We start from the raw sequence: 12,463 nt of genomic DNA, 5'->3' as shown, positions 1-12,463 counted from the left end.
AAATATTATTATATAAAAAATATGTTACAGATATAATTATTTATATATTTTTTTATATTAATCTAAATTTTGAATAGAAGTGATTTTATGATATATTTAATAAAAAAATTGAATTACAAAGATCACAGGTAATTTGGCAATGCACATGACTGGCGCGGTAACTGAGCTTGAAATCTTGCCAGACACAATGCAATGAAATTGGTGGTGGGTAGTGAAGTGGTGGTCCATCTCGAAGAGTGAGGTGACTAGTGACTACTGACGACTACCTGATTGAAGTGATGGCTTTGTTGCATCTTCAAGCGGCCAACTGGTGGCAGTGGGCCGAGGCGGGAAACCCAGGTTAGAGTTAGACGGCAATGGTTGTGGATAAAAATAAAAATGCTTTACGAATATTCATCAATAAATACCAAAAACATAACATTAATATGGATTTTAGATGTATATTGTTTAAATTTTAAATTTACAATTTTTTTAGTAATTTTTATTATTCTTTTTAACACAACTGGAACTTATTTCACCTACATTATCCATTTTTTACATTGGTCTTGTTGAAAACAACAATAGAATGAGAAATTTGTGCTCAAATAAAAGTTAATACAGTGATATAAGGTTTACATAAAAATCAGTTATTTATATAAAATATATATTAAAAATTAATTAAATAATATATATATTTAGATACAAATACATAATAATAGATTTACACTATGTTTGATTTGATGAAAAATAAATGAAAAGAAAATGGATGAAAAATGATATTTTCTTTGTTTGGTTATCAAAAAAAAAAAATAAGAAGAAAATTTTTTTTTGTGTGGGTCTACTAAAAAAATTTTCTTTCCATCACAAGCAAGAAAACAAGATAAAAAGTGTTATAGTTTTGTATTTCTAATATTACTCTTAGTTATATTATTATTGATAAATATTAATATAAATTTAGTTTTAATATATTATTATAATAGAAATTTATATTTAAACATTATATGTATTAGATAAATAATTTAAATCAAATATATAAAATTATAATATTTTATAATATTTATAAAATATAATAAAATATGAATAAATAAAAATATTTATACTTTATTTTATAATAAGGGTATTAACGTAATTTTATACTATTATGATTTTCTTTCTTTTCACTTTTTTTTCCATCCAAACAAAAGAAAATTTTTTCTCTATTTTCTTTCCATCTATTTTCTATTCATCCAAACAACACACAAATAACTCAACTTTTCTTTCCATTTTCTTTCCTCTCATTTTCTTTCCTCTTATTTTCTTTCCTTCCATTTTCTTTCCAACATCCAAACAAACCCTAAAAGCACTCTTTTTAACCACACTATATGAACCCTATCATTTGATAGGATATCCTCCAAACTCAAAATACCGATTTTTCTTTTGTTATTTGTTAGTTTTTTTAGTAGATTTTTTTGTGAAGCAAAAACATAATAATTCAGAAGAGGCCCTTTTAGCAGAACTACGATAACACAGTGTTTGGAAAACAGTTATGCCATAACCAATCAAAACAATTTAAAACTACATGTTACAGCTAAGGTTTTGTAAATCGAACAAGTCATGGAATTGTTATGGCTATTATAATAATTGATTTATAATAAAATAATATATAAAATTATACATAAACATATAAAAATATAAATATATTCTGAATCTTAAAAAGACTAATGAAAAATACAACACTGTTGAAAATATTAATTACCCTTGCTTTGGGGGTCTGAATTCCTCAAATCTATGCATGCGAGTGACCAATTTTGATCTGAAGTACATTATTAGTTCCAACACTTAAAATATAATTTCTTAACATAGAAATTGTGTGCTTTTACCATTTTTAGTTTTTCAATTATGCTAAGTTTATACTAAAATCAACTATTAAAATTAGTTATCAGTATAAAATATATATTAAAATATAAATATAAATTAAAAATAAATTAAATTACATATATATTTATACACAAATACATTGTAATGACTAATTTTTATTTTTGGTTGTTCACAGTATTCCCTAGCCTAACAGGCCAAAGAGTCAAAGACTAATTTATCATAAATCTGAGTTTCATTTAAAAATTTATCGCTAACCGTAGACGAATGAGCTAACTATTTTAGTGTACCAATAATATTTTTGTTATTTTCTTGAGCCCATTGCTTTTTTATTCATGTATTAATGTAACGATCAACAAGTGAAAAATTCAATAGCGGAAAAATTCAACAATACGACAGCAACAATAAGCAACAATGAGCAACACAAGGGATCAAAGAGAGGACCAACCGGAACTAAGGCAATGACAGTGACTAGAAAGAGTCTCAATGCTGACCAGAAGGCGCCAGCCCCAATGATGACGGTGGAAAGGAGATGACAATGAGTGGGACTTGCGGCAGTTGGGTGGAAGCAATGAAACATGAAACCTGCAGCTGGAATAAAAGAATGGATGATTTAATGATTTAGGATTTTCTTTTCGTCATTCTTTTGTTTATTTTTTATTTTTTGGAATACAAAACGAAGTTTTTGTCCTAACTTAAAAACCAGTTCGGTTCGAATTGTTCAAATTCGCATGTTCTCAACCAGCAACAGGAGTGCAATTGCCTCTCCTAATCATCAAGTTTTTCTTACAAGTTATATATAAATTTTAGTTGGCCTCCTTTAAAATTTTTTATTTTATTCTTTGTAAACTGTACATTTTTATTTGGCCTCTACCTAAAATTTAATCTAGCTCCGTCCATGTCAACCAGTTATCCATTTATCAACCGATTCTTGAACTAGATGCTTTTTTATATTGACCAACCTAGCTCCGCTCCTATCAACCAGTTATCCATTTATCAACCGATTCTTGAACTAGATGCTTTTTATATTGACCAACCGGATTTGTTGTCGATTCATGGTTCTCGACCAGTTTTCTAGTTGTCAACCGATTCTTGAACTAGATGGTTTTTGAAATGGATCAACTGGATTTGTTGTCGATTCATGGTTCAACACTTCTACTGACGGTTGGAACGGGTGATGGATGCAACTATGTAAGATTTTAGCATCAGATAGTTTGTCCCGGTTGCTCAATAATCATTTTTGTTTTTGAAATCTCAACACACATTATAACGAAAATCTAGTCAAAAGATTATCTCGTGATCTTAGGTAGTGTTTGGTTGATGTCCATGTCTCAATAAGACATGGACACGGTGACACATATCTGCTGTTTGGTTTGATGAGACACAAATTTTTGATAGACACAGGAAGACACAGATGGACACGGAGACACTAATTTAGTGTACTTCCAATTTAATGAGACACTGAGACACAACTTGTGAGACACTATTTTTTTACTCTTTTACCCTTATTCAATTTGTAAATTTTCAAAATTTATCCTCTTATCTCCTCAAATATTTCTTTTTTTTTTTTACTTTCTCCTTTAAAATCTACAACCAAATTTATTTTTCTGTTTTCTTAAAAAAAATTATACATTTAATTTTTTATTTATTTGAATTTAATTAATCTTTGATAAATTTCAGACTTTGATTTTCTATTTTTTCTAAAAAAATTTATATATTTAATATTTAAATGATAATTTGAGATGATATTAAAAGAAAAAAAATACGGAAAGAAATAAAAATTTAATGGTTATGACATGTAGCCTTTGAGGTGATGGGTGTGTAGCGGTGTTGGTAAATCTTGTGGTTAAATGAAGGGCAATTCAAACTTTTTTAAATATTTGTGTCTTGTTCATTATTTTTACCAAACATAATACATAGACACAAATATTTTATGTCTATGTCTTTAGTATCTATGTCTTTGTGTCTATGTCTCATTCTATACATCAACCAAACGGAACTTTAGATACTCAGAGCAATTTACTGGTGTAACTTGTGGATGGTAAAATCAGAACACTCTTACGATGCTTCAAACTTTTATTACAATGTGTATAAAGTTTCCTCATGCATACACCAAAAGAAAAAAAAAAACCGAAACTTGAAATAACAAAAGAATCAAATTGTATTAAAAAAAAATTCAGATGTTACTCGTCATCTTTGTATGGATACTCTTCTGGAACTTGCTTGATAAGTTTTACATTCAACTCATACACTTCATCTCCACGGAGCATATCTCGGACCCATGTCACCTCAGTCTTCATTGAAACCTGAAATTATAAATTTGATCATTTATACAGTACATAAATACATTTGATAAATAGAAAAGATGAGTGCTAGGGAGTCAGCAAATTTTGTGATTTGTAGCCATCAATTAGCCATCATTAGTATTTTTAATAGTGTGAGATTACTCATTTTTCTTTTGCTGGTTAAGTACTGGCCAAATTTTAATAAAAGTATTGGTCTTCTAAACTTTCTCAATAGGAAATTTGATTTCCCCCATCTGTTTCTGCCTTATAGAATGACAGAAAATAGTAAAACCGAAAATGTGTCTAAGGGCGCATTGTACCTCTTTTTATCTCTATATTTGTGTCCAGCTACAGCTGCCAAATGCATCTTAAGAAAGAAGGAAACTACCAATTGCATGTCATGCATCATTTTCCTCCAGGAGAATGAACTTTCTTACTGTCAGTTACTTGTTTCCCAACTTAACTAGATGCAGTTCAGTGATGGATTTTAACTGCATATGCCAGCTAAAGTTGGCTAGAATATGGAGGTTTCTCAGGTTAAAAATTAAGAATAGAGACTCACCATCTCTAAAGCTCCTCTAACAACGCCACTTAAGATGTTGCAATAGTGTAGCCCTTGACAGTTATCAGGAAGTTCAACGAAGTCTACCAAGGGATTGTCCTCCAACACAATACTACAAGATGTTCCATCAGCATCCCAGTTAATCACAGAAGCAGTAACACCAAGGAACATTTTGAAACCAACCTGTATAAAAAGTATTATTAAGGTTGATACTTAAAAAATAAAACTTTAACTTGTTCACTAAATAAGTAAATATGCTTTTCTAGATATATAATCAATTGATATATATTGTTTTAGTAAGCCAATGTGTTATACCCCACTTACAAAATTCATTCCAATAAAAATGCTACTAATAGTTAGTTTCGAATGGTCAAAGTTATAATATAAACATTTAAGTTTGGCCACTTCACAAACCTTTCAAGACTTCATATAATAAACTTACTTCAGATAATAAACAAAGAGAATATAAACGACACAACAATGATCCCAGTAACCATCAAATTCTTGAAGGGAAAGCGTGACAATATGAAACTACCGCGAATCAAGTAAATGACATAAGATTACAGATGTCAGGTTTAGTTTTAAGGACGAATAAGGATCAAAATTCTAGATATCAAGCACTAGGATACCTTAGCAATCACTTCAGCAGTCTCTTTGAAATCAACGCATCTTGATATGTTAGATTTGGCTAAGAACTCATCAATTAAACGCACCCCAATGTTATATCCCCTGAAACACCCAGTCAACCAAACATAAATAAATAAAAATAAAATAAATCCTGACAGAATAAGACACCACAACGTAATGCAAATTCTTTCAGATATGGAATGAAAATTTACTTAAGAATTAAAAAAGAAGAAAGAAAAAAGGAAAATGTGAAATTGCACATTTGATCAAGCTGCTTGTTAACCTCGTCAACCTCTTCCAGATCGGTAATCAATTGACGCACGATCGCACCATATGTCAGTGTAAATAGCTCCGCGTTCTGCACAAAACAAATAGTAAACAATTAATTAAGCGCTTGTAACTGCAAATTATGAATGCAATTTGCGAATTCAGAAAACGACGCCGGCGAACGAAAACGGTGATTCAACGAAATTCAAAGCGGATCCTGATTCTAAGATAGGCAGAAAACGTAGGAAACATTTCACATTACAAGAAATTGAAGAAGAGAAAAAAAAAGAAGAAGAATGAATTGAGAATCCGTTACACTAACACGAATAATATTTTGGGAGTTAACAGATTAGTTACCATGTGCTCGAGGTTAGCGAATATGGAGTCGCCGGATCGAGGAGCAACGGGCGGCATTGTAGAACCTCGCCGAGCTTCTTTTGCCTGTCACTGTGAGAATGTGCGATCTAAGCTGATGCCTGCGATCTGCTCTTGGGTTCCGAAGCTTCTAGAAAGTTTTGTGCTATGCCAATTGCTAGGATTTTTTTCTTATAAAATAAAAAAGGAAAAGTATATGTAAAAATCAAAATATTAAAAAACATGAACAATTGATTGATACGTTAAATGTTCAATTTATTAGATGTGTGGATGGTTATTTTAATATTAAAATTTAGGTGAATAATTTGGAGTGTAGCATATTTTTATTTTATTTGACCAATTTTAAAATTTTTTGTTCATATTATTCATAAAAGTTATTGTTTACCTAACAAAGTCTAATAAAAAAATTTTTATTTCTAAAGAAAATATCTCAATTTTAATTTTTGAGATACAATTTTTTTGGTTTGCACATAAATCGCAACAGGACGGAATATATGAGATGTAAGTTCGATCACCGAAAAAAAAATTCTAATATAATGGAGAGATTGAACATGATGTAAATCATAGCATCCAAGCATGTTGGTCAAAATGACTAAGTGCGTTTGATCTTATATGTAACAAAAAAGTGTCTAAATTTTTTTTGCACGACTATCAGCTATGCTTTATGGTACAGAGTATTGGACGGCTAAAAAAGAGCACAAACATAAGTTAAGTGTAGTAGAGATGAAGATGTTGAGATGAATGAATGTTCATATGCGATTGGATAGAATAAGAAACGTATATATAAGAGAGAGGGTTGGAGTAACACCTGTTAAAAATATGGTAGAATTGTGTCTCAACTGGTTTGGACATATGAGAAGAAGAACACCTAGTTAAGAGAGTAAATAAGATGGAAGATGGATAAAGAGAGAAAAACAGAGAAAAATCTAAGAAGATTATCTATGAGGTAATCAAATAAGATCTACATACAAACAATGTCTTTATAAATATGATATATGATAGAGATTAATAATATAGTTGACTCTATCTAGTAAAACAATACTTCATTATTATTGTTATTGTTGTTTACATCAAGTTTGCCACACTCTAAAATAATATGATTTATCGGGGGTGCGGTGAACTTAGGTTGGGTTTGGTAAAACTTTTAAAAAATGTGCTTGTTCTTTTGAAAAGTACAAGCAGTGAATTTAGGTTGGATTTTGTAAAGCTTTTTGAAGAGGTGCTTGTTCTTTTGAAAAGTACAAGCACTTCATTTTGCATTTGATAAATTAAAAAGTCCAAGTGCTTATATTTGTGGCTTTTAAAAAGTTATGGGTACTTTTAAAAGCACTTAAAAATGAGCTTTTCAAAGTTGGCTTGTACTTATCGAAATTTAAAAAATTTAATATAACCTTATATAATAATAAATATACAAAATTATCTTTATTAATTATTAACACCAAATTTTATTTATTTTTCCGCACATATTTTCTGCTATTATATTACCATTAGAATCCTCATATATTTCTAATTTTTCACCTTAACATTCACAAATTCTAACATAATTTGTATATATTTTTCATTTTCACTCTAATCTTGATAAATTCCAACATAAATACATCTCTATCACATATTAAGTATGAACTTCTATCTATTTATATTATTTTTCATGCCTTATTTTTGTATTTTTTTAGTAGATTTATTATGTTTATTTGTTTTTTTCTGTTGATTGAAACGTGAAGAGGGAGACTTGGTTTGGTTTATGAGAACTAATCATAAAATTTTCCTACCTTAACTGCATGAACACTATTTAAAATTATAATAACATATATATACATATATAAATATAGATATATAATCATAAATGTGGTTTACTTGAGATATATGTCCCATTTTTTGTGATCAGGTGAGCCAATATATACAGGCGGGTAAAATATTGAATTTCATACAAATTTTATTATTGACTAATTATAACTCTATTTATATTAGTATAGACAGTAAATCATGTAAATATTTAAATTATTAGTCTCTAAAATTTGAGTTAGTATCAAAATAAAGTTTTAATTGATTCAATTAGAACTTCAAAATTTGATTCATGGATCATATTATCAGTTCATTGTTTCTCTTAGTTTTCTTTCAAGTAATAATTAATTTATCCTATACAGATGATCCGAAATAATATAGCATCAAGTTTGATTGGTGAAAAAAATTAGGTTATAGTAATTTAAGTAATTTAGTATTTTTAGTGATGATGTTTAAGATAAAATAAATTTTTATGATATTTATATAAAATTTTAAAGTTAAAAAATAAAAAGTTTATTTATTATGTTTATGTTTATTATAAATTTTTTATTTTAAAATTATTTTATTTCAAAATATTATATCAAATTTTAAATAATTTGAAAAAAGAAATTACTCTTCATTATAAATATATTTATTATAATTTTTTTAATTTTTAAAAATTGTTTCACCAAACATAATTGTGGTACTTATATTTATTAAAAGTCATTTTTAATTTGATTTTACCAAACACAAAGGTGCTGCAGCTTTTAAAAAGTTATCTTTTAAAAAATAACTTTTATAAGCTATTTTCGAAAAAGTAAAAGTTTTACCGAACCAAATCTTAATGTAAATGTCAAAAACAAAAATTTTATCTCAAAAATTAAAATTGAGATGATTTTTTTGGAAAATATTTTTTTTATAACGGAAAAAAAATCCTAATTGCTACGTTCTGTTCTGTTCTTTTTTTTTTTCCCTTCCGTTTTTGGAATGCTTTGGATCTAATAAACGCCTTTTTGTTCTTGGATCTAATCATCTAAAGCTCATTCCAGAACCTGGGCTAGAATCCAAACCAGTCTAACTTGTTGCTAAAAAAACAAGAACCGTCTTCCTAATTGAATTCCGTCTCGTTAAAAAAATTCATTCATTCTTACCAAAAATTTGTTATTAATTTCAAGCTTTAATTAAGCATAGAAAAAAAAATCCCACTGGTACACGTTTATATGACATATCTACTCATATTTAAAATTTTAAATATTTAGTCTGATGATTAAGAATTATCTCGAATTGTAAAAAGTCGTTAAATATAAGAAGTATAAAAGAGAATAATAATTTTTTATCATTCAACTTAATATTGAATAATTCGATATATTGTAACAATTATTTTCATAAAAAAAATTGAATTTAATATGTCATAAAAAGAACAATTCATTATTTTAGATCAACTAAATTTAAAAGACCATAGATGACCGAAATACTCTTTAACTTAATATCTTTTAAGACATCCTAATTTGAACATTGAAATCCTTAAACATAGATCTCCACCATAGAAATGACAAATTTGGAATATTAAAACCTTGAAATACAGGAATCATGGTAATTATTTTGTATTTTAAACCTATTATTTATAATTCTATTTCGATAATTCCTCAATTCGAAAAGTCATAAAATATTTCTGAACAAGTTTATATACATTTCTCGTTAAAAAAAGTTAATAAATTTCAAGCATTCATTAAGAATATAGCACGTGCATAGAAGACAAAAAACCTATCACTAACACACTTTGATATGAATATCACTCATTTCACTTATTACTGTTTGACACACACACGTATTTTTTTTTTTCCTAAGTAGAAATATAAATAAATAAAACAAACTTTTGTAAGCCATGTATCTATACAGCCATGATAATGATTCTTATTACTATTATCACTACGAACCATACTTAATGAGTGTAGGGATGTCAATGGGAGAGGGTGGGGCGGAAAATGCTTCCCTGCTCTCCATTCTCGCCCTCAGATTTTTTTTTCATCCCCGCCCTCGTTCTCTATTGTGGGGGAATATTGCTCCCCATCTCCATTCTTCATAGGACTCCATTTTTCATGGAGACCCCTTCCTTATCTATCTGATAGTTCTAACTAATTATTAATTTCCATATGAATAGAGGTGTAAGTATCCATTCTATGCAAAAATAACAAGATTTTATACAAAAAATCTAAACAATAAGATGGTGACTTCTTTCAAAATGACGCAGAGGAGGAATGCAACGGCAAGCCAGAGGATAGAGAAGTGGACAAAGTGGGAGACGTGGCAACAGAGAGGAGAATGGACACGACGACAAAGTTACGGAAAGGAACGCCGCAAATAGAGAGCACGACGCAGTGATGATCATGGTACGGTGAGGTGTGACGATGTGGTGAGAAGGGAGAGCGGCAAGAGGATGGCTACAAAGAGGTTGGATGGAGTATGGACAACATTAGAGGTTAGGGATGTCTGAATTGAAGAAGAGTTATGCAAATGAGGATTAGGAGTTTTGGGTTTATATATATATATATATATATGCATGTGAAATGACTAAAAAATATATATGAAAAATAAACTATTAAGGACAATTTAGTAAATTTATGAACTTCGGGGATTAGCGGGGATGGGGCGGGGATTCCCGCTCGAGTCCCCGTGCCTACCTCGGGAGAATTTTGTCCCCCGTCCCCATCCCCACAGAAAAAATTCTCTACAGTCAGATCCCTATTCAGGACAGTCTCCACAGGGATCCCCGCATCTCGAGGAGTTTTGTCATCCCTAAATGAGTGATAGATAGCTTTAATTTACTATAAGCTATGACCACACTTCTCTCTAGTACAGGTGTCAGGCACTGAGTCGGCATGTGCGTGGGGCCCTAAACCCACAAGTGGGAGCAAAGCCCATATACGTCGCACTGCATGAGGCTTGATTATCACCCTCTCCACCTCGGTGTGAAAAATTCGCTGCCACGCTGCGCACATGCATGCGTCGCTATTCTGGAACCGACCGAGCTCGTTACAACAACTCTGCCTCGTGTCTTGGTTTCCCCCCTGTTGGTTCTTCTATCTGCCTGATAGGACCCACAGGATCCCAGGTTTGTGGTTTCCACTTTCCTCTTGCAGTCACACAACTCCTCCTGATGCTGATCATGTGTGGCGAGGGGGTGTATGTAGCCAGGAGGAGGGTGACCAAGAGGGCATGGAGAACCGTGAACTTTGGTCATATGTTTATGGTGTGGTATGTGAGGATGATTGATAAAATGGGTGAGGGTGTATTGAGTTTGGTGTTTTATATAGGAGCGGCAATATACACTTTATCCATCGGTATCAAATTGGTCCTAAGGTAAGGTATTCATGGGTTAAGAACAGGTAAAATTAGAATTGAGATATTTTTAACTATAAAATAAGATTAAATTTATACAAAAATTTTGATCCACAAATAAAACTAAAATTAGAATTAGCTCTAAATTCTACCTTATTCTACTCTATTTTATTCATTGTCATGCATACTTTTATATAAGAAGAATTGATATTTGATACTGAAGGGTTTGCACGTGAGGTACCTGGAGAAAGTAGGGGGTAAGGTGGTTGATGGTACTCTGGATGGGGTGGTTGTGTTGCTTTGCTGGTTATTTTTGCTAATATTTTATTTTTAATATTATTAAAATTTAAAATTTAAATATTAAATCCTAATTAACTAAAAATAATAAATTTTATTAGTGATCTAATATTGTTTTAAAAATAATAATGGTTTGTACAACGAAAATTTGTATATATAACAATAATGTAGACAGAGAAAAATTTATGTAGGCTATGACTCTGATGGATTTGCAAGCAGTGATTACAGGTGGCCACAATTTGACTAGCAAATGAAAGAGCAACACCTGACATCATTGGATGTAAGTATTCTTATTATTCATCAGTGGTATGAAGAGTTTAGCATGCAAAATCGGGTTAGGCCCAAATTAAATGAGAACCTGGCCAGCGTGGTAGAGGGAAGAAGTGTCTCGAACAAGGATAGGCAATGACGAACGAAAAATGGGCATGGCAATGGACAAGGTGAAGTGATCAAATGATGGGAATGATGGAGATTGCATTTCTGAGAGTAGTGGCCATGGAGCAGCATTGTTGATACCTCGAACCTAAGGTAAATCAGGTCAGAAAGGGGCGCTCTTTTAGGAACCAGCTCTGGGACATGTGATCGTATTTTGCGCCAATCGTTGAAATTAATAGAGAACGCGAAAAAGAGAAGAGAATGAATACTACAAGTTATGTAAAACCAAAGTAATAGAGAGCGCAACTTTGGCGACACCGAATAAAGCAAAATTCGAGGAGCATAAATCAGATAATAAAAGCGGCGAGTGATGAAGCTCCAGCCAAACCACCGTCGCGGGGTCTAAGTCGCCATGACGGTCAGGGATGCGTGTCCTAAGATTGAGGTTCTGGGTGTTATGCGGGTTGGGTCGGGTCTTTGGCAGCATGGGGAGGAGTGGTGGTGACATTTTCAAGTTAGTACCTAGAATGCCTTTCGATTGTTAACAGGTCATAAAACTTGGTCAACAAACATTCCACTATTCCAAGCGTCAAGTTGAGACAAATTCAATGGCTCTAGCCACTATAGCCATAGAAAAAGAATGGCCACCAGAGATTACCATTTATGTAGTAGGATATGGGACAAGTGTCCTTATTACAATTTTAAAATTTTTTAAATAATATATAATAATAATAACAATTAT

General features: G+C 31.0%; 1 protein-coding gene across 1 annotated transcript; it reads right to left on the bottom strand.

Annotated features, from left to right (window-relative positions):
- Positions 1-3,872: 3,872 nt before the first annotated feature.
- Positions 3,873-6,103, bottom strand: LOC107462473 (uncharacterized). The gene is made up of 5 exons (XM_016081067.3): positions 5,932-6,103; positions 5,568-5,665; positions 5,310-5,409; positions 4,681-4,863; positions 3,873-4,139 (listed from the first exon to the last, which is right to left on the bottom strand). Exons 1-5 carry the CDS (start codon positions 5,986-5,988, stop codon positions 4,017-4,019), a joined length of 561 nt encoding a protein of 186 aa, XP_015936553.1. The 5' UTR covers positions 5,989-6,103; the 3' UTR covers positions 3,873-4,016.
- Positions 6,104-12,463: the final 6,360 nt, after the last annotated feature.

Source organism: Arachis duranensis, chromosome 8 (assembly GCF_000817695.3).
Source record: "Arachis duranensis cultivar V14167 chromosome 8, aradu.V14167.gnm2.J7QH, whole genome shotgun sequence".
NCBI classification, from domain to species: Eukaryota; Viridiplantae; Streptophyta; class Magnoliopsida; order Fabales; family Fabaceae; genus Arachis; species Arachis duranensis.
The sequence above is the reverse complement of the archived record's forward strand: the minus strand, read 5'-3'. Positions and strand labels throughout refer to the sequence as shown.

Coding starts and splice junctions, on each gene's coding strand:
- LOC107462473 (XM_016081067.3), bottom strand. CDS start 5,988: ATGCCGCCCGTTGCTCCTCGATCCGGCGACTCCATATTCGCTAACCTC. Junction 5,666..5,931: donor TCGCTAACCTCGAGCACATG/GTAACTAATCTG, acceptor TGTTTTGTGCAG/AACGCGGAGCTATTTACACT. Junction 5,410..5,567: donor AACAAGCAGCTTGATCAAAT/GTGCAATTTCAC, acceptor TGGGTGTTTCAG/GGGATATAACATTGGGGTGC.